This window comes from Apium graveolens, chromosome 7 (assembly GCF_009905375.1).
Source record: "Apium graveolens cultivar Ventura chromosome 7, ASM990537v1, whole genome shotgun sequence".
Taxonomy (NCBI): domain Eukaryota; kingdom Viridiplantae; phylum Streptophyta; class Magnoliopsida; order Apiales; family Apiaceae; genus Apium; species Apium graveolens.
The window spans coordinates 205017219-205040055 of NC_133653.1; the positions used below are offsets into that span (position 1 = coordinate 205017219).

The following is a 22837-nucleotide window of genomic DNA, read 5'->3' on the forward strand; positions in this document are numbered from 1 at the left end:
GCACATTTCTGCAAACACTTTCGTATAGATTCTGTAGTAGCATATAAGTCATGTTGACTTCAATTAGATATGCAGAATAGGTTGATTAATTGTACATAGATGATGTCTTGTAATTCTGCATAAATAAAATGAAGTCAAGTTCCAAATAGCTACCCGACAGATAATCAACAATGCTACTCGACAGATGATCATCAAGACAACCCGACGTATGATCATGTACCCGACGGATAATCAATTCAAACATCTGTTGACAGTGACAACACAGTCACATGCGTCGAGTGTATGCAAAAGGAATGTGGAAGCCTATTCAACTGAGTTTTTGAGAACAAAGAAGCATTTCCATTTCCATGTTATTATGAAGATATTCAAAGATGTTGGAATAGAGTAATGAAGTAGCATAGCATTAGACTTGATAGGTTTTGTTTTATTATCTTGTCTTATTACTGTGTAACCTTGGTGATATATAAACCAAGAGTAGCAATTAGAACAACAAGTAGACTAAGCAAGTAAATTCTCAAAGAAACATTTGTAAGCTGTATCCTTAGCATTTCTCTATAAGTTTAGTTGTTCTTATTTTTAAGCAGCTGTGAGCTATTCAAGCTTCACAGAGTTCTCTTGATATATATATATATATATATCTGGTGGATACATTCAAATCCACCAGAAAGTTTTAAAGACTTGCGTTTTTATTACTTTGTATTTTGATTCATATTTAACTTGTGTTCCGCAATTTGCAAATCAAAACACTATCACATATATATCTTATGGAACATTTTATATTTCTGTAAAAGGTTCAAGAATTCCATTCAACCCCCCTTCTGCGATTCTTGTTGCATTGTTAGGGACTAACAAAAACAAAGCCTCTTATTTTCTTTGCGGTGATAGCTGCCAACGGCATTGCTTCTGCCCATTTAGTAAAGTAATTAACCGCGACCACTGCATACTTGACATCCCCTTTATCATTAGGCAATTCTCCAATAAGATCTATTCCCCACATGGAAAATGGCCACGGGCTTACCATAGGCGTCTAGAGTGTCGCTGACATAGATGAGTAATTTGCAAAGCGTTGGCAGCGATCGCATGCTTTAACAAAATTCACAGCATCTTCTTTCATCGTAGGCCAATAGTATCCTTGGCGTAAAATTTTCATCGCCAACGAGTTACCCCTCGAGTGATTACCATAAATCCCTTCATGTACCTCCCTTAAGATGTAATTTCCTTCTTCTTCATCACCACATTTAAGCAGCGGTTGGTTGAAGCCTCTCTTATACAGAACTACATCATACACCACATACCTTGCAGCCTGGTAGCGGAGTCGTCGAGCCTTGAACTTATCCTCGGGGAGTATTCCCTTGTGGATATAAGAGAGAATGGGCGTCATCCACGTTTCCTTGGGTGCCTCATCCACTTGCATCAGCTCTACCTCCGGGATACTAGGAATCTCCTGGATTTTTAGGGGTATAGATCCCAACAACACAGCTTCCTGCTGCGACCCCATTTTTTCCAGGGCATCCGCGTTAATTTTCTTCTCCCGCGGTACACATTCCAACCTCACCTCTTTGAACTTTCCAATCAGGCACTGCGTACATCTCAAGTACAGTTTTGTCTGCGGTCCTCGAGCTTGAAACCCCCCATTCACCTGATTTACCACCAGCTCTGAGTCACTCCTCGTAATTAGGTTTCGCACTCCCATTTCCAAAAAGATCTTTAGGACATTAATCAATGCTTCATACTCCGCATCATTATTCGTTGCATAAAACTTGAAGTGAATTGCACTCATTAGATGATGGCCTTCCGGAGACATGATTACTATGCCCGCACCTGCTCCTCCATTGTTAACTGCCCCATCTATATGCAAGATCCACCAGGGATGTGGGAACTCTTCTAGAGATTCCTCATTATGATGGGGCTGGAACACTACCAAAGCCTTATCATCAACAGCATAATCAAATTCCAACAAAAAATCGGCTAGGGCTTGCCCTTTAATTACTGTCCGGGGCATGTATTCCAAGTCAAATTGTCCCAACTCCACAACCCATTTCAACATTCTCCCCGATGATTCTGGTTTGTGAAGGACTTGCCGCAGCGGATATGCTGTACGGACTTCAATTCTATGGGCCTAGAAGTATGGTCGTAACTTCCTTGACGCAAGGTTCAAAGCATAAACTAGCTTCTCCATTCTTGTGTAGCGAGTCTCAGCGTCGTGCAATCGCTTGCTCACATAATACACTAGCGACTGTTGCCCATCTTCCTCTCTTACCAGAACAGCGCTGATTGAATACTCAGACACTACAAGGTACAGTATTAGAGATTCTCCATCTAACGGTTTTGACAATATGGGAGGGTTTCCCAGTTGTTCCTTGATCCTTATAAAAGAATTCTCACATTATGGTTTCCATACGAAGTCTTTCCCTGCCAACTTAATCGCCTTAGAGAATTCCTTGCATCTGTCGGACGATTCAGAAATAAATCGATTCAACGCGGTGATCCTCCCAGTTAAACTTTGCACTTGTTTCACATTGGTGGGTGATTTCATATCCAGCAGTGCCTTGATCTTTGCGGGATTGGCTTCAATTCCCCTATGGTTGACGATGAACCCAAGAAACTTGTCCAACTCCACGCCGAATACACACTTTTATGGATTCAACTTCATGCGAAACTCCTTTAGAATGTCAAACATTTCCTTCAAGTGCTTGATATGGTCATTTGCCTCCTTGGACTTTACCAACATATCATCCATATACACCTCCATGGTTCTCCCAATCTGGTTTTTGAACATCATGTTTACCAACCGCTGGTAGGTCGCGCCAGCGTTGATCAATCCAAATGGCATCCCTATGTAGCAGTATAGCCCCCTATTAGTGATGAAGGATGTATGCTCCTGATCAGGACCATACATAGGAATTTGATTATAACCAGAGTATTCATCCATGAAACTTAGCAAGGCATGTCCCGCCGTCGCATCAACCAACTGATCGATTCGTGGGAGGGGGAAACTATCCTTTGGACAGGCCTTGTTGAGATCTGTGAAATCTACACACGTCCTCCACTTCCCATTCAGCTTCTTCACAAGCACTGGATTTGCGAGCCACTCGGGGTAGAAGGATTCTTTGATCAATCCCACTTCTAACAGTCGGTCTACCTCTTCCTTTAATGCTATCGCCATTTCCCCACTCACCGGGAGACGCTTTTGCTGTATGCCCGTGTAATTAGGGAAGATGTTCAACCGATGATACATTATCCTTGGGTCGATTCACACCATGTCTGAATGACTCCATGCGAAGACATCTAGATTTATAATCAAGAAACGGGTAAGGCTTTCCTTCATTTCATCACTTAGCTGCGATCCCACCTTCAAAAACTTGCTTGGGTCATCTTTGTCGACCGGAATAGATACTGTGTCTTCGGCCGGCCACGTTTTCTTGGCAGGCATAGGGATTCTGGGATCCAGATCAAAATCAAAGTATCAGGGGTCCTCGACCTCCATTCTTGCATCCAAGGGCGCGTCCCCATGTGCTGGAGCATCTACCTCAGGATAAGGCGTGGCTTTATGCACTGCAGATATGGAGGGCGCGTCATCGTTCTAAGGAGCATCAACCTCAATTCTATTTTTATTCTTCAAGGGCACGTCCTCTTTTTTAGGAGCATCAACCTTAAGGCTACTTTCGAGAATTTATAAAATCTCACTTCTTCCTTTTAACTTTTCTCTGTTAACCTCCTTTTGTGTGATCTCTTCCACATGGTTCACTACAACTTCTTCCACACTACGAATCCTCGAAAAAACCCCCAACGTCAAAACAGGGGTCTCGGTAGCACGAGTTTCTTCTTCCTCGGGACCTTCCACAAAATAATGGTCATAAACCTCTCCACTTGGTTTTGTCTGAATGCCTACTGCATCTTCAAATGGAAGACCTTTTCCCTCATATCTTCTCCTGCAAAATTCTTTAACAGCCTTGTGATAGCAGTCGCGTGACTCGTATTGCGACCCTCTCAGACGGCCCATTCCGTTAGTTGTTGGGAACTTTATCATCAAGTGATGTATCGAGGTTATCACTCTGAATGCTCTCAACCAGGGTCTGCCCACCAACACATTGTGCGCAGAGTCCTGATCCAGTACTTTGAAGTCTATCATTTGAGTGATAGACAAAGCTCCTTCCTTAAGTATGACAGGAAGCCTAACCGAACCCATAACTCTCACTGTTTCCCCAGTAAAGCCATAGACGTGTGCATCTTCAAAATACATGTATCTATCCGGGAAACCCAGTTTTTTGTATATGCTGTAATACAGGTTGTTAGCAGAGCTCCCATTGTCCAAGAAAACTTGATGTACGTTCATTGCCCCAATAAGCATAGTAATCACCAGCGCATCGTTATGGGGGTGATGCACCCACCTTGACTCTCTTTCCCTGAATGTAATATCAGCAGACTCCCCTTTGAATATTTTTGGAGGTCTTTCTTCCAAACTATGAATGTTCGTGAGCGGCGGGTGTCGTGCCTCTCTTGCATTTCTTTCCAACACCCGATTACTATCACTGACAAAGGGATGTCCTCCGAAAATTGCCCTGATACTAGCAGCTCTTTGGAACTTGACCTCCGCTGTCATTTCAGCGTCTTTCACCCACAGGGGCTGCCTTTCATCTTTCCCCTTGTCATCACTTGCCATGCGTCATTTTACCTTGTCAATCCATTCTCCCAGGTATCCAGCCTTGATCAATTCTTCAATTTCATCTTTTAGGTGACGACACTCGTGGGTGTCATGACCAGTGGACTCATGGTAATCACAACACTTCTTCTTGTCTCTACTCTGCCATGAAGTCAAACGATCTGGTTTCTTGAAGATTTATCTGTCCTTATTCACCTCAAAGATGTGATCAATAGATGCCACCAGCGGAGTGTAATTGCTCACCCTCTTTTCATAGTTTGATGGTGGACTCCATTCTCTCCGCGTGCTCACGACATTTACCCTGTTAGGACTTCGGGCATTTCGCCGGTAATCTGGGCTCACGGACCTGTCTCTCCTCTTAGCTCGCCCTTTGGGATTGTGGGTATTATCATTCTTCTTTGTTTCAGCAAGCGATTGCTCAATCGCTTTGAAGGATTCCGCTTGCGCAAGTACATCAACTAACAACACAAGATCCTTTCCTTGCAGGTGTTTTCAGAAATCTGTCCCTACGCGCAGACCAGCTATAAGAAGTATTTTGAGTGTCTCATCAGTTGCGCCCCTTACCAGAGTAGACTCTGCATTGAACCTTTTAGAGTATGAGGTCAGACTTTCCCCTTCTTTAAGTTTCACATTGGCCAGCGTGGTAACCGGTGGCGTATATTTTATTGCAGCCTGGAACTGAGTTAGAAACAAGGTTTTCATCTGTTCCCAAGATGTGATCACCACTGGACCAAGTTTTTGGAACCATTGTTGAGCACCTTTCCTGAAGGTGGCCGCCAGGAGACGGCATCGTGCCAAGTCAGGTACTTGATACACATCCATTTCAATGTCAAAATGCCCCAGGAATTCCACGGGGTCGGAGTTCCCATGAAAAGGCAAGTCATTGGTTGTGTTCCTATATCATGTAGGCAGCTGCGCTTCCCTCACAACAACAGCTAAAGGGGATGGAGCCTGTGCAGTCGATGTTACCCTACCTCGTTCAAGATGGTTAAGAAACCTCTTAAGATCATTCACGTTGAACGGCCCTACCCCAGGAATGGTTTGGATGTTGGGTTGTTCCCCTTGGTTATTCCCCGGGTGCACCGGTGGATCTTGTCGCCCCTCGCCCTGAGGCTACGGCTGTGGTACGTTTCCATCTTGATTTTGAGCATTCTATTTCGCATGAGGTTCCTCCTGACCGCGTCACGGTATTTCCTCATTATTTTGCAACCTTTCTTGACCTCGCGCAACGTTCTGGTCATGAGGGTGCGTCCTGGTTCCATTGCCCGTAGCACTGTGGGAAGCTACAAGAACAATGACGAGGGGTTCTCCAATAGAGGGTGCGCCATCTCTTCTTCCATCGTATGGCGCCCTTCCATGATGGTATCCCATCCTTCCTCGTCCATTCCCCTGATAGCCTCGACCATAGTTTCCAAACCTTCCTCGTAGAGGGGCACGCTCATGCTCACGGTGACACATCCTATCATCCCTTGGGTCTGTAGCGGGCACACGCGTTGTATCACGGGGCCTCGTGTCTCCAGCGTTTCTTTCTTTTTACCATTCCACCAGCAGCATTCTCAAATCATCGTCTCCCAACCTTATGCCAAGCCTTCTTTTCAAGGTCGAAAAATCTCTTCTTTCCTCATCTGGGGTTTGAATATTTTCTGCATGATGACGCTCGTCCATCGTACGTCCAGACCCGTGTGGATGTGGTGTATCTTGATTACCGGGATGAGGCCTTGCTCTACCATCCGTGTCCTCATTGTAATAACCCCAAAATTTTTGAACTTTTTGTAACCATTATGAATAGTGATTTTGCTGATTATGCTGAATAAGAAAACTTTTCTTGCCACACTATGTAGGGGTTCTTTGATTGATATTCTGAGATTTTATTAGTACTCTATATGGTATATAAGTGTATGTAAAGATCGTCAGAATCCAAATCCGAACACTTTGATTTTTCCCGAAAATCCACCAGATACCGAAAGAATTTAGTATAAGGTAACAGGATAAAAAGGATTTAAATTCAAGGATTTTAAGAGAGGATCATAAAAGGAATATAATGTATTGAGAAAGGTTAAGGGAACCCAAGTAATAAGATCCCGGGTATGATCCCTCAAACGATAAACGAGAACGAAAGTTAAGCGAACCGTATAACAGATCAGCGGTCATTAGGCAAGCAATTAAGAGTTAATCAAGGAGGTTAGGGATGGTGATGTCATCAAACCAACAAGAAGAGGACAAGTGTGGGAGGGTGACATCACATGATGACCTAAGCATGACATAAGGGAAGGAGGTGTGGTTGATTAATAACCACACAATTTTTCATGGTTAAAAAGGTAATTAATCAAAAACAAAAGCTAGCAACCAAGCAAACAAATCACAAAACACAAAAATACAAAGTTTATTTCACTTTCTTCATCAAAGCTCTCGGCTTTCTTCTTCTTCAAAGAAAGAAAAAGTCAAAATCCTAGATCCAAGCTTTGTTAATTAGCAAGGTAATTATCTAAGGTTCCTTGTGTATAGATATAGATATCCTATAAGTTTAAGCTTCAATTTCCTTCACAATCTCTTCCTAAAAATCATGGAAGAAGAGGGTGAATAGTGTTTTTCAAGAACTTAAAATTTTGTTCTTAAGTTTTTGTTTAGATTAAGCTTTGGTAAGGACATTCAAGGGTGATTCCAAGCTCCTTAGTTACTTTTACTCACCAAGGAAGTTATAACCTTATACCCTATCCCTACTTTTGTATATTTAGAGTTTTGTGTTTTGTATGTTTAATAAGATGCTTGGTTATTGTGTATTTAGAGATGGGTTGGTGTTATGATGTGTTTGGAGTTGTAAATCTTGATAATTAGTTAAAGAACTTAAGTAAGCTTTTAGTTCATGATTGGGAAGTAGTATAAGTTGATAATATTGAGTTTTTGGGGCTGTTATGGTGAAGTATGGATGGAGTTTGGTTGTGATGTTGATTGTGGGTTGATTTGGAGTGGTATAAATTTGGGTAATCGCGTAAACATAGCCGTCGTAATGCCCGATTTACCTTAGACTATTTTTGTTCTTAACATCAGAACCCTTGAACTCACTGTTAGGTTTTGACCACTGCCATGTTTAGATAGTTCATGTTACGAGCTTCGTTTTGATATGTGGTTCGTTTGATTCCGATGTACGGTTTAGGAGAAACGATCGTTTTAAGTAACGGTATTTCGCGAACGAAACATTTCCCCTCGCCTTACTTTGAAACCTTGGTAAAGGACCTTAAATGACTAATTGGGATATGAAACAATTATTTTAAGTGGATTAGGTAGTTGGTAAGGTACTCGCGAAAGAATCGCTTTAAAATTCTTAATGGTTAATTTATTAAAAATGGTGGAACCGAGGGTACTCGAGCGACTTAAGTGAATCGTTAAGCGCATAAGCGAACATTAAGGTTCAATTGGTTAAAGTCTAGTTTCTTAAGCGACCAGGGTTTAATTCCGACTTATGTTGTTGTTCATAGGTTATCAGACCCACTCTAAGCTTAAGTCTATTCGGGAACACTCAGATAGAAAAGATGAACAGGACCAAGCTTCCAATTCGCAAGCGGTTAGGAAACATTCTGCAGTTTTCTGGAGGCGTTGATGCCGCAGTAGCTGAGGTAGGAATTACCAGTAGGCTAGGCTTTCAACTTTTGATGCTCCAGACATATGTATCTATATGAATTGTAGTAATGGCAAGGAAATGTAAATTTATTCAGAAATCCTTTCGAGGTATAACGATTTATAATTGTGGAATAAATTGACTTGGGTTATTTTTGGTATTCATCTCTGAGACTATAACTTGTGGTGTGTGTGTGTGTATATTATGGGGTCACAGTACGCAGTAGTTGATTGTTTATTAAGATTAAGTGTTATTAAGGGAAATGGAACTCGTGACAACTCGGATCCCCGACCCCGGATTTGGGAGTGTTACACTCATCGACAAGCTCCACAATAGGTTCTAAATCATCAGAATATTCCAAACGTCGCAGAGTGATTCGCAGGTTTTCTCCGTTGGCCTGGGCATCCCCCTCAACTACGGGTGATTTTCCCACGGCGTGGCCACGACGGGGTAAACGATGACCCATCCTCGTCCTGCGACACTCCACCGTATTCAGCCTTGACTGAAAACTGTTAAACGTATCCCTCATATGGTATAACTGCTCTAAGATGTCAGCGTTGGTGATGAGAACTGGAGGTGTTCCTCCCACATCTGGAGCTCTTGGGGGATCTGCCATGTTTCTGGGCATGTAGGGTCCGTGACGAGTGTAGCCTCCCTCGCCTTCTCCTTCAGATCTGCTATCACTTCCATCATAAGAACTTCCATCATGATTGTAAGACATCTTTTCCTCCCAAGATTATGATCTTAATCAGCAGCCCCTCCTTCTAGCGCCAATTTGTTGACAGGGGAATCTGGTAACAACAAAGATTGAGGTTTCTCACCGGAATTAAGATCTATGACGGTAATTCTTCGCCAGAAAATCAAGCGGTGTGTGGTGGTTTGTGGTTGATTTAGGCTGAGATCGGCTAGAGTAAGTGGTGTCTCCCTTATCAGCTCTCATTTTCTTACCCCTCTCAATGTGCCTACGTACCCTTTATATAGGGATTAAGCCTGACGTAGTTCTTGTGGAACAAAAAATCTAATGGGCTTAGACTTCTTATTCCTAGGCCCGGTAGAAGCCCATCCAGAATCCATCTTCCGCTAGCTTTAGGAATGTCCAACTATGAGGCCCAACCGCGAAGGCCCAAGGCTCGTCCGTAATCGTAGGACTTCACGGATAGTGCATCTCCCTGCGCAAGGATAACACTCCGCTATAGCTATCTCCCTTGATTTACAGATGCAGGTATAGCCACGGTTCACCCCAAGTGTCGGACGCATCCCTGTCCCCCGAATGAGGATAACCCATCAGATAACAGGACAGGTGATCCCAAGCTCTTGGGTGCAAAGTGCAGGATGACTCTAAATTCTCCAACGAGGACACCCGTTGAATACAAGAACAGAGCTTCCAAAGCACACACCAAAGTTAATCCCGCATCCCTAACGAGGACACATGTTGAATACAGGAGGAGGCCTTCAATCATCAGGCATACCCCTGGAGGCCTTCAAGCTTTTCACGGTCATCCCCCTCCTTGACCTTCTCAAGGAGGGAATTCTTCAAAGAGTACCTACAACAAATATGTTAGTAAAGATAGCCATCCATTGCTCCTTTCCATGTATACTTTTGCCCTGAGGTCACCATTGAGAGTGTATTGACCAAACACAGGACACGTCCTAAGACCCTGGGCGCGTCCTCACCCTTATGAAGCCTGTATTGTTTCCTCAACAACCGCCTCTCACAGCATTCCACAGTGACAGGACGCGTCCTAAGCAGGACAGGGGTGTCCTCCATCTTCTATTCCTAAAAAACCACAATTGCCAAATACTTTCACCATGGTGGACGCGTCCACTACGCCTAGGCGCGTTCTTCCCTAATCATGTACCTTCAAGCTTTCTTATCATAAAGCCATCCTTCAAAAAACAAACCCTCAAAGTCGGGCGCGTCCTGTATGCCTTGACGCGTCCTCACCTTCTACAACGTAATACCGAGTTTGACTGTAATTAGTCCGCATTTGACCCGCGTCAATCGAATGCCAAATTTTGGGTATAACAATGTGAAAATTGAACATGAAATTTCATTAATACTGTTAGGGCCGGACCTAGGATCGCATAATAGCCGGGATCGAAGTACTATAAATATTCTAACCAGGCCTAATATTTGTTCCCACTAACTTTCATGATTTTGTGAAAATTAAAATAGTAAAATTTAGGTGCTTTTTGGAGGTCCGTTTCCTATAAATGGATGCTCATTTCTCATTTCAGAAACTCTGAAGAAATTAAACACTTGGTGTTTGTTTGGTTTGTAATAGGAAGTTATTTATCATGAAAATTATATTTCATAAAGAAATTACAATAGTTAGGAAGTAGAAAATATTGTTTGCCTGATATATTGGTACTTATCACCGTGTGAAGCCTAAGTTACCAAGGGGAAGATGGGTGGGCAACTTCCCATGTTTGATGGATATTCAATATTCAACCAAACAATTCTATCAAAATAACCAAACAACGAAGCTTGAACATACTAGTCATGAGCATCCAGTAATCCTCATCAACGATCTTGATGCTAGCAGCATTGCAGCACAACTTGTTTGCCGTGTATGTGAATTTCCAGTCACAGGATTCTACATACACATATTCTCAGAAGCATCGTCCTTGTTCATTTTTCCTGCTCAAAAGATGTGCAAAATCACCTAAATATAGCAAACACCCTATGCACCCACACTTGTCCTTGGTACTTGTTAGAATAATATAAGATCCTGGAAAGGGTCATTCTCTAACACCTTGAGGTTTTAAAGTAACTGGTTCCTTGACCTGGTATCAGAGCTCAGGCTGGCAGAGGACTCAGGTTCGATCCCTACCACCCCCAACATTTCTCACAATTTATGAGGGACACGAAAGGCAAATTTATGCCCCAAAGATGGGCGCCCGTGATCCACTCTTCGACCCATAAATGGGCTTTTGAGTGAGGGGGAGTGTTAAAATAATATAAGATCCTGGAGAGGGCCATTCTCTAACACCTTGAGGTTTTAGAGGGGCCGTGACTTAAGGTGTTAAAGGAAGGCCCCAATAGGATCATATATTTAACACTCTCCCTCACTTTGAGGTTTTAGAGGGGCCACAATCAGGCACTCTTATATATAGATAGATAGACATTGTGAGAATGTAATCTATCCAGAGAAATGCATGTAGGCTTGTATGCACTAAACATGTATCCATATGTTAGGGAACTCAACGTGTTAAAGAAAGACTTCAATATGATCATATATTTAACACTCCCCCTCACTCGAAAACTCAAGGTGTTAAAGGAAGGCCCTAATAGGATCATATATTTAACACTCACCCGGCGCCCATCTTTTGGGGATTTATTGCTTTTAGTGTCCACAATAAATTGTGAGAATGTTGGGGATGGCCGGAAATCGAACCTTAGTTCTCCCGCCAGCCTAAGCTGTGATACCATGTCCTAGAAGTTTCAGGATCTTATATTATACTAACAATACTAACTACAATCACGAGGCACGCCCCCTATAATACATCTATGTTATCTCTTCAAACCTACATCTCTTGTACAGGTTGTAACCGCGAGATTAATCTCAATATATATGTGGGTTTACTCTTGAGAAATTTGTCATTTCGTGATCAAGCTTCTGTATGCTCATGTAACTTGTTATTTCAATTTGCTTTGTGCGTGAGATGTGCTATAATGGAGCCTGTGCATGGTCATGAAGGACACCAGGATCACCCGCTAACATTATTGTGCAGGAGAGCGTATTTCCGATGTGATGCTTGTGGATTCGAGGCTTGGGACTTCTTTTATTATACATGTCTTGCATGCCAGTACTGGATCCACAGCAGTTGCGCTGCTTTCCCTGCCACCATCAAACTCCAAATTCTTGAGGACAATACTCTGCAGCTCACCTATTCTATTCCGAAAATGTGTAGAAGCTTCACCCGACACTGTCCCATCTGCAGATGGGGAGTTAGTATAGAGTACTGGGCATATTTTTGTGAAGAGCCTGGATATTTTGTTCACATCAAGTGTGCTACTGCATTACTGGCGTGAGCTCCCCATTATCCTTAGTTTAATCTATGTTCTAAAAATCTTTCTTTGATTCAATTAAATTTGTTTGAACACATAATACTTGTTTGCCTCGCAACAAATAAGAAAAACTGATCCAGTTAAATATTCAGAGCACATTATTATTTAGATGTTTGCAAGTGTCGTGTCTGCCTAAACGACGGGCTAAGCCATCAACTGTCCAGTTCAGCTTAAGAGTTACTAGTTTTCATTTACACATGTTGTTATTGCCTTATTATTTATTTACACGTATCATATATTTCAGGTCTGGGATTAATGTGATTGAAATTGAATATGATGATGGGAACACACATCCTGTTTTAATGCATTTTCCCTTGCCAATTACAGATTCATTAGTGGCGAATTTAATAGCAGACCAGGAATCAGGTAAGCAAACCGATACTAATAAGATAAAGATGAAGTTGGAAAAGAGAAGGAAGATGCAGTAATTCATCATTGGAGCCATAGGGAGCATCCGTTGATTCTTTTGGAAGAACTTTGGACATAATAACAGTGATGATGATAATGATGAGATCAATACCAATAATCGTATTGATGAAATGTTGGTATGCAATAGATGCATTCATCCAATCTTCACTGCTTCCAACAAACATTACTACGGCTGCATTGGATGTAATTTTTTCCTCCATACCTCTTGTGCCAATCACTTGCCATTGCAGTCTCCCCCAGGAAAATGTGGACGTAATTTTGAACATAAATTAAAGCTCTGCCAGTATAGTACTGGTCAAACAGGCTACTGCTTTTCCTGTTGGACACGTACTGATGGATTCTTATACGAGTGCGAGGAATGTTTACCCAAATTTCAGATTGATATTTGCTGTTATCTGGCACCTCAGGAAATAAAACACAAGTATCATAAGCACCTTTTTTTTCAGCGTTCCACAACATCAAAGACATGCATGTCTGTTTATCACCTATTTATACGGGGTTTGAATACGGATGTGGAACTTGCAGCAACATTCAGATTCATCTACATTGTGCTCTGTCATTTCCAGGAATAATATCTCATAGATGGGATTCTCATTCCATTTCGTTGATATATCTGTTAGGAGTTGTCCCACATCGTTTGTGGGAGGGGAAGTTTGCTAGAATATAAGCAGCCGGATAACTCCAATTAGTATGAGGCCTTTTGGGAGGTGTCCAAAAACAAATCCGTGCGGGCTCGGCCTAAAACGGACAATATCATACTAATGTGAAGTTAGGCTTGCTCAGCAAGCCCAACAATATCCTCCTCTATACTAGCGAATGTGATAGCTTTATTCATCCTTTCTGCATTGGACAACCTCATATTGTAAAGGTTGGAGTAACCACATTGGCAACAAGTCATAATCTTCACTCGCATACCTTAACACTAAAAACGATAGACAAAGGTTGAACAAATTCACAAATATTTGTCATGTAGCGAAAACCATGAGGGGATACTTCATTTCCATAAGATCAAGACTTTTACCTAGAATGTGCAGTGCAGGTTGTAATTATCTACTATGTTTAGTTTGTGCACGTCTCCCTACTGTTCGCCAGTCACCGTTGTTGCTGAACTAATTAAGCAACCGTCTATAAGGTATCATTATCAATAATAAGCATATTATCCTTGTAATGAATCAGTGGTTTCTTCTTCTCTACTGAATTTTTGTCAGATGTTTATTCTTTGGAGAAGGATGTAATTTGAAGTAGAGCCAGAGCAGTTGCATTTACTTTGTAAAAAAAAAGTTCACAAGTCTTGCATCCCCAATCCATTGCTTTAATGACAGTTATCTAATTTTAATTTATTTTCTTTTTATATTGATTGGAGGATCTCCTGGTTTACAAACTCAGAAAGTGCTCTGACATTAAGCAATCTGTGCTGAAATTAATGTTCTAAATATACCCCAGCCAACAAACATCACATTATCAGAGCAAGTAAGTCTAAGTATGGTGTCTGCAACAAACTTTGATGCCCTGTATCTTCAAGGAATTACAACACCTGTCTCCCATTATCATCTTCCATAAAAATCGTGTTATTTTTGTTCAGTTGAAATTCCCGTCTCCCATTCTTTTTATGGGATTCTGTGTGCTATTTTTTTCGATGTAATTCTCATATTCCATTATTTTTGTGTAAAATATACCCTATTTATCATGATGTTATGGATTATTTTTTGACAAGGTGTTATGGATTTAGTTAATTCAAAGAGATAAAAATTTATAAACAATTACAAAAGACTTGGGGTCTTCTTTTAGTATTTAACAACAGTCCATTTAATGGGGGCAAGAAAATATTAATCCTTAAAATAACCTAATTCAATGTTTCTAACTTGAAAAGTTTGAAGGTCTTTCCAACGAGAAAGTGCTGACCATTGTTTCTTTGTCTTGGCGTCACTAACTTCACGTGTGAACCTGGAACATCTTTCATTTATAGTATTTTTTATCGTTGAAAACTCATCTTCCTTGTACTTCCTTAAATATATATTTTTAGTTAGGCTTCGAGCTTTCGTTGTTTTGAATTACCGGTAAATTTTAAATTTAAGTCGACCTATTCTAAATTGTAATCTAACATAACAATAACAAAATCACTACTGTGATTGTTGGTAGATGTTCAGTCCTATACCAACCTATTCTTTCTAACACATTAATGTACTCATTTTATTTTCCATGAATTTTGTGCTAAAAATTAAAAAGATTTGGTTGAATTTTATGTGATATTTTTAAATTTTAGACAAACTGATTTAATAACATAGAATCAGAGTTTAGAAGGGTTTCAGTTTTGAGACTTGGCCCCATTTATGTATGTTGTCGGTCATTCCACGATTTAAATAAGACTACAAAATATATTATATGATGTGTGGCGTAAAATTTTAAATGATTGAATAAAAAAACTATTCGATAAGCTTTTAACACAATTGCGTGTAAATTTCTTCTCAACAAACAACCCAATATGAGATACGGAGAGGAAACTACCACATCTCCAATTTTATTGTTTTTTTTATTGAATTGCAAAGAAAAGTACAACTTTCAAAAGAAAACAAGAAGATGAATGCGAAGTCCGGTAGAAAAGAAAATGAGTACATAGTTGGAAACCACCATGACTGGCCCTACTTTTCAATACTCCCTTCACCACCTTTTACATAATTTTCCACAGTTCATACCATCCTCCCCATCTCTATATATATTATACATTTTTCACATGATTTATACATATAGTATTCTAACTATATTGATCATCTTGAAGAAGTTGTTGAATCATGGCCTTCAATATAATTTCTGTTGTCTTCATCTCCTCTCTACTTGTGCTGCAATCTCCTTACTTTGCTAGTGAGCAACCAACTTTATAACTATTCTGATTCTGCACCTTTTTTTTAACAATAATTCTGCAATTTTTGTAATGGTATATCTTAAATTTCGCAAAACATTTGATTCTTATTTATTCCCGTAATTTGTTTGTTATGGGAAATTTTTAAAATTTTGCAGAGCATGCGAACATTTGGTTCATACGGTTCTCTTAGTGTTTTTTTTCATTCCAACAAAAGCCAATATACTAATTTGACAAATTGTACTGCAGTAAAAGTGAACCAAATTTAATTTAAAAAAACCCCACATTAAAGATTGATTTGTTTTTCAAGAAAAGCTTGAAATGTTGTAAATATACGAATATTTTTGAATTTAAGATTTAAAAGAATTGAACTTGTAATTTAAATTTTGATAAAATTATGTATTATTGCAGGTTCACAATCTTTTATTGGAGTGAATTATGGTCAACTTGCCGACAATTTACCGGCGCCGGCGGTAACGGCGCAGTTACTGCAGTCAACGACGATCGGAAAAGTGAGACTTTACGATGCTGACGTGGCAATTATTAAGTCATTGGCTAACACAGGAAGAGGAATAGTGATTGGAGTAGCGAATGGAGAGATTCCGGGTCTGGCATCCGACCCGAATGTGGCGGGTCAATGGGTCGGGTCAAATGTGTTGCCATTTTACCCGGCTAGTAAGATTGAGGTTGTAACTGTTGGAAACGAAGTCCTGACTTCTCAAGATGAGGGTCTTATTTCACAGCTCTTGCCTGCTATGCAAAATGTCCAAAATGCCCTTAATGCAGGTTAGATCATAGATGTAATATAGGACTATTATACTTCTTCTGATTTTTTTTGTTGCTAATAAATGGACGTGTGGATACGGGTGTATTTGTGTTGCTAAGAAGTTATGTTATTTAATTATGGATTGTGTTTTTGACATGAGGTGTGCGTGTTTTCGTATTGCTAGGAAGTTATGTTCTCTAATTATGAATATGTTTCGGTGTTTTTGTGCGTATTGGATGTGACTCGTAAGGTATTTGTATAGTTTATCCTTGCCGGACCCTGTCCTCACACTAAGCGATGCACACCTAGTTCGTGTAATTTTTCTCTGCTCTACTAGTACTGCATATTTATAAAATTTAAGTGTGGGAGTACTTTATCTAAGTTTCTCAACACATAAATATAATCAGCATGATTATACTGAAAATAACCTTTTGTTTGGTTTTGATAGTTGGTATGATTAATATGGTTGTGAATGAAATCTATATATTCTCATGTCTTTTGCTTTGGTCATCTATGGTATCTAACTTTAACATGGCAACTCTATACAGCTTACTTGAGGGGAAAGGTTAAGGTCTCTACGGTGCATTCAATGGCAGTGTTGGGCAATTCTGATCCGCCATCGTTAACAAGTTTTAAATCTAGTTATAGTGACACAATGAGAGCATTGTTGCAGTTCCAAAGAGCCACTGGGTCTCCTCTTATGATTAATCCATACCCTTTTTTCGCATACAAAAGTGATCCAAGGCCAGAAACACTTGCATTTTGTCTATTTCAACCCAATGCAGGGCGAGTGGACTCTGCAAGTGGTATTAAGTACATGAACATGTTTGATGCTCAGGTATTTCAGTTAAACCAACCTAATTATATTATGTATGAGTTCCTCTCTGTCACAAAATTAGATGTGCTGAAACCACGTTTTCAGTTGTGCTTTTCACATTTCAAGTCGACTCCTAAAGTTGGCTAAGATGCATTAGTGAAATTATGATGGTCCTACATCTGCCTAGGAGAAGAAATGTCATATTAGGAACTTAAATCTACTTTGTTGTTATAAGCAAAAACGTGTCTAGTATTCTGGGCAAGACTTGAAACACTAAGACTTATCTCCGACACTAGAATAATGGTGGTGTTACGCACACTGCCCAATTGCTCATTCTGTGTTGCTAATGGCCTGAAAGTATTAGAAACAAGCTCTCTGTGGATAAGGTAACTTTATTGTTACATTTAGATGTCTGTTGATTTCTGGCGTATAACTAAAAATTTAACTTGTTCTATTTTAATGTAAGTGTTAGTAATTGTTCAAATGGTTGCACAAGAAACAGTTAGCTATAAGAAACGGTTGTCAGCTCATATCACTGTCAGACCTACTTTACCATAAATCATGAGTTATGCAAAGATTTCGACATAGCCTAGTCCAGTCATACATTTACGTGATTTACGATAGTTTAGCCAGTCACAACATGTGCACGTCTGTACAGACATGCAGCCAACTTTCACACTGTTCCAACTAAATTTTTAGATGTCTTCTGTTTTAGGTAAATGTATTGGAAGGATCTGCAACATCATCCGTGAACCATATTCTATTGTTGTAGAATGATACTATGTTTTTAGCATCATAGTACAGATTTTTAGATTTGGTGACATCCATATCCATAGTAGTGGCTGAGACATCATTTTTGTTAAATTATATATTGCTTTTGATCATATGAAAAGTTCCCTACAATTGACTCGGCAACCCCTGATTTTTTAGCAGTATATATGCTGGATTGTTGATTTGATTTGATATGTCAACTCTTCTGCATCGTTGCACATGAACTTGATTAGTGTGTACATGAAAATCATGCTTTAACTCATAAGTTTTGGCAATTCCATCAGTTGCTCGGGGAACTCTTTAGTACCTCAGTGCTAGATTTCAAACAGTTCTATTATTTATCAGTATTTTTCTATCTTTTCTCATGCAAGCTTGAGAAGTGGAATACCATCTGCGTAATCTACTTGCGCCATATGATAAAGAGTGCAAAGTTTTCACACTTAAATATAGACATTGAAGTCATTGTATAAGATAGAAGTGGATTTATCTCTTAAATGGTTTCTATTCTTTTGCAGGTTGATGCTGTAAGATCGGCCTTAAATTCAATGGGATTTAAAGAGATAGAGATTGTGGTTGCAGAGACAGGGTGGGCTTACAAGGGGGACCCCAACGAGGTTGGCCCTAGTGTGGACAATGCAAAAGCTTATAACGGTAATTTGATCAATCATCTTCGGTCAAACGTAGGAACTCCTCTTATGCCTGGGAAGTCAGTTGATACCTACATCTTTGCACTCTATGATGAAAATTTGAAGCCTGGGCCTGGCTCAGAGCACGCTTTTGGGCTTTTTAAGCAAGATCTTTCTATGACTTATGATGTTGGTCTGTTGAAGAGCAGCCAGGTGAGTCATTTTCTAATCTTCAACTGCTTATAAATTAGGGAAGTAATTTTTCTTTTGCCAATGTTCTTAAAATAAATCGACAGGCTTTAATAGTTAATACATCTCGAGTATACTATTTATGTGAGCATTTCACATTCATTGCAAGTAGAACTTAAGTAATTTTACAGTGAGCCAGAGATAAAGTTTTTACTTCATCGAACGACCATAATGATTATCACTGATCCATAATTACATTTTCAGTAGCCATTTTGATGCACCTTATGTGTTTGTCCATAACCTGCAACATAACCACGGTGCAGACTGAAAATGCCTGCATTTACTTTTTCTTTTATTTTGCTAAATCACATTACTTATGTTTTGTCAGTTAATTAATGGTCTTAACCCTTCGCTCGGATCTACTCATCTAAGATCTAAACATTGTGGTTTTTAAAGTGTCAAATTAATCTATGTTTAGTCGTCAAACATCCTGTCATCCACTGATCATGAATAAATCTATTTTCCTTTTTGTCGATTGGTTTTTTTGTAGACTCCAGCACCGAAGACCGGAGTCTGGTGTGTGCCCAAGCCTGGCGTTTTTGATGCTCAATTGCAATCAAATATCGACTATGTTTGTGGCCAGGGCCTTGATTGTAGCCCTATTCAAGCAGGTGGTGCCTGTTATGAACCAGCTACCAAACAAGCTCATGCAGCATATGCAATGAATCTTTACTATCAAAATGCTGGAAAAAATCCATGGAATTGTGATTTTGAGAAAACTGCAACCCTATCTTCCACTAATCCAAGTAAGTTTTCTTGTATTTGAGCATCTTTGTTTGAGTCGAAAAGAACACTCTTAAAGCAATTCACTTGAGCAGAAGTATGTGCGTTTTTGGCTGATGGATTTTTATTTTACTTGTGTTGTAGGTTATAATGGTTGTACCTACCCAGGTGGATATTGATGGCTAAAATGTTCCAATACGTAGTCCGGCAGCTAAAAGGAAGATGAAGAAGAAAACATATGACCTTTTTTCACCGGGGAAGAAGAGAATATAAATTAATTATTATTCTTGTAAAATAAAGTTTGTGGTGTGTACTAAATTAAAGTGTGTGGTGTTATTAAGTGGAAATAGATACTATTATCTTGGAAAGATAAAATATCTTTACACGTGTTTAAATCTGATTGGCTTTTAAGATTTCATTCTATCAAGTTGTCCGTTTTAGGACTACTATAAATAGGATCCCTTTGTATTGGTTTAATACATCCAAGTCTTAGACATCTATTATATTGTGTTCTTATATCTTTTCTATCTATATGATATTCTTGCTTTATATATTTCTTGTAACCTCCTTAGTAGTTGTACCTTTTTTAGTGAATTGTAATCTAAGAAGAGAATATAAATTAATTATTATGCTTGTAAAATAAAGTTTGTGGTATGTACAAAATTAAAGTGTGTCGTGTATTTGTAAAATAAAAGGTGTGGTGAGTATTAAGTGGAAATAGTTATTATTATCTTGGAAAGATAAGATATCCTTAAACGTGTTTAAATCTGATTGGCTTTTAAGTTTCATCCTATCAAGTTGTCCCCTCCAGGAGTACTATAAATAGGATCCCTTTCTATTGGTTTAAGACATTCAAGTCTTAGACATCTATTTTATTCTAAGTAATAAACTTTAGTGTGTTCTTATATCTTTTCTATCTTTCTGATATTCTTGCTTCTTTATATATTTCTTGTAACCTCCTTAGTGGTTGTACCTTTTTTAGTAAATTGTAATCTTGGTATCAGAACCATGGAAGCTTAAACCCCCTCCCCTTATTCCACCCAACAAACCGATAGTCTTACGGTGACTTACTTATGGTCTAAAGAAAGTATGCTCTGTGGTTGCCCTGACAGGGGATCCTCTCACACTATAAGTCTAAAGACTAAAAACATATTATGAAATGGTTGTTATTATCTTCAGTTGTGGCCCTATAGGCTGCTATGACGATGCGGCAATGAGTATATACTCAGATTATCGCAGAGATTTCATGATTGTTTAAACACTTGGTATGTTCGTAAGACACCTTAATTACAAAGGCAAGTTTAGAGGAACAAGGATCATCACTCCTATGGCTAGTCCTAATAAGCTCACTCCTTATTCTTTTTCTTCTTCTCGTAATTCTTTTAGTTCTTCTAAAATAAAAAAATAATGATTTTCTTTATGCGGTAGATTATCATCATGAAGATAGTAAAATCCCTATTACCGAACTTCCTTTATTAAATCCATATAGGACCTTTACAAAAAGACAAAATGCCGTCTCTCGTGTTGTAAAACAGGTTCTATCATCTCATAAGGTCATGGAGGCTAGAGAGCTCGGATTGGATTCAAAGTTAGAACAAGTCCCCATCCCGTCTACTGAAGCTGAACAGGTCATCCCAATTCAACTGGGAGAATCATTGCCACCTCAATGGCAGATGAATGGATACACTCATCTTCATTTTGGAGCAGACCGAATGGCATTAACACTCCATGGAAGAAAAGGCTTGCCTATAGTGGCAAGAATGGAACTTCTAGACACTCGTTTTCAGCAATATACCCATGCATATATTGCAACTGTTCAAACAACACTCAACTCGGGTACCGTGTTCGTGATGCTATTTCCAAACTTCAACATAAGACTTGACAACCCTCTCATCTATAACAATCTCAAAGTTCAATTGCAGATTGTTAGAGCACCTCAAGTGGCAGGAACTTATATAGCCACTCTTCACTACCAGATGGCCTATCGGGTCCAAAATCATTCATTCGTACTTAGTCTTCCTAGAGACACAGACGAGGCTTTATTTCTGGAAATAGACATTCAGTCCAACTTATCTTGCATTCACGTGCCAAAGCAAATTCTTAAAGATGGACTTGTCAAACTTCATCCTGAGTCATAAGTAACACATTATGAAAAAATCCAAAGAGACAATCAGCCCATTCATTTAGTAAAATCATCCTTCGTTAGGAAAAAAGATGGCGCAGTAGAGATTATTTTCAAAAAAGATGATTCTTCATCTTCAACTGATACATCCATTTTCTCCTTGGAGATAAACATGATTGAAAAAACTCCTTTAAACGTTCATATCCATTCTTTTGACTCTAATGGAAAACTCATCTACGTCTTTAGCCAAGATGGTCATATCTTCTGGGGAATATGCAATTGCGAAGTATGCCTTAAAGAACAATGGGAAGATGAAGATGATTATTCACCCAGAACGAATAAAAGGAAGTCTATACAAAAAAGTGTACAAGAAGCTATGAAAAGGGAGATCTAGAAGTTGGACTTTTAGGAGAGGCATCCAGAAAATTTGATTATTACGTCCTTTATTCCAAGGAATCAGAAGAATGCAATACAACAGCAACATCTTATGATGAAGACTTTCATCCTCTAAAGTTTGATCATGACAAGGCTTCTCATGCATGAAAAATAAAAAGTCCAACAACCAAGAATCCAGATGGCTCAAGCAAGTAAATCCCTCCCGTAGAGGCTACTTTAAATTGGCAATCTGAGAATGTTGTGGCTCAAAATAAGGTTTTAAAATAAATAATGGTGACTCAGCAAACTATAGCCAAGAAGCTGGAATATGTCTTGTCATCAATCTCAAGCACCATTGGGCAAATACAAATCAAGATTGATGTTTTTCATCATGAGCTTATGCAGTTAACCACAACTGTTTCCCTTAACTCACCTCTATTAAGTCAAAAAGAGGCAGAGTTAAAAGATTTGAAAGCCCAACTTCGTTCGATTTAAACCCAAAAGTCGTATGCTGGCTATTACGGCGCACCATCATTTTCATCATATTTACCACCTTTGCCAAATTATTCACAACCTCTTTCTACCTTTTCACCCTATGATCACAATCCATTCAATAATGCAGCTTTTTACCTATAAAGCAACATGAAGCACCACAGTCATCAAAGAGAAAATCACAAGAATCTCCTTCAGAGGAACCTCGATCATCTTCCTAGTTAATGGTGGAGAATCCAATTTCATCTTTTCTAACTAA

The 22837-nt window shown here is 39.4% G+C and overlaps 2 protein-coding genes across 2 annotated transcripts; one reads left to right on the top strand and one right to left on the bottom strand.

Moving 5' to 3' along the window:
* Nucleotides 1-1027: 1027 nt before the first annotated feature.
* Nucleotides 1028-2047, bottom strand: LOC141674398 (uncharacterized). Its single transcript, XM_074481107.1, has one exon. The coding sequence runs from the start codon at nt 2045-2047 to the stop codon at nt 1028-1030; it is 1020 nt and encodes a 339-aa protein (XP_074337208.1).
* A 13296-nt stretch (nt 2048-15343) lies between these two features.
* Nucleotides 15344-20107, top strand: LOC141672721 (glucan endo-1,3-beta-D-glucosidase-like). Its single transcript, XM_074479370.1, has 6 exons — nt 15344-15639; nt 16049-16423; nt 16952-17241; nt 18507-18830; nt 19357-19612; nt 19734-20107. Exons 1-6 carry the CDS (start codon nt 15570-15572, stop codon nt 19766-19768), a joined length of 1350 nt encoding a protein of 449 aa, XP_074335471.1. The 5' UTR covers nt 15344-15569; the 3' UTR covers nt 19769-20107.
* Nucleotides 20108-22837: the final 2730 nt, after the last annotated feature.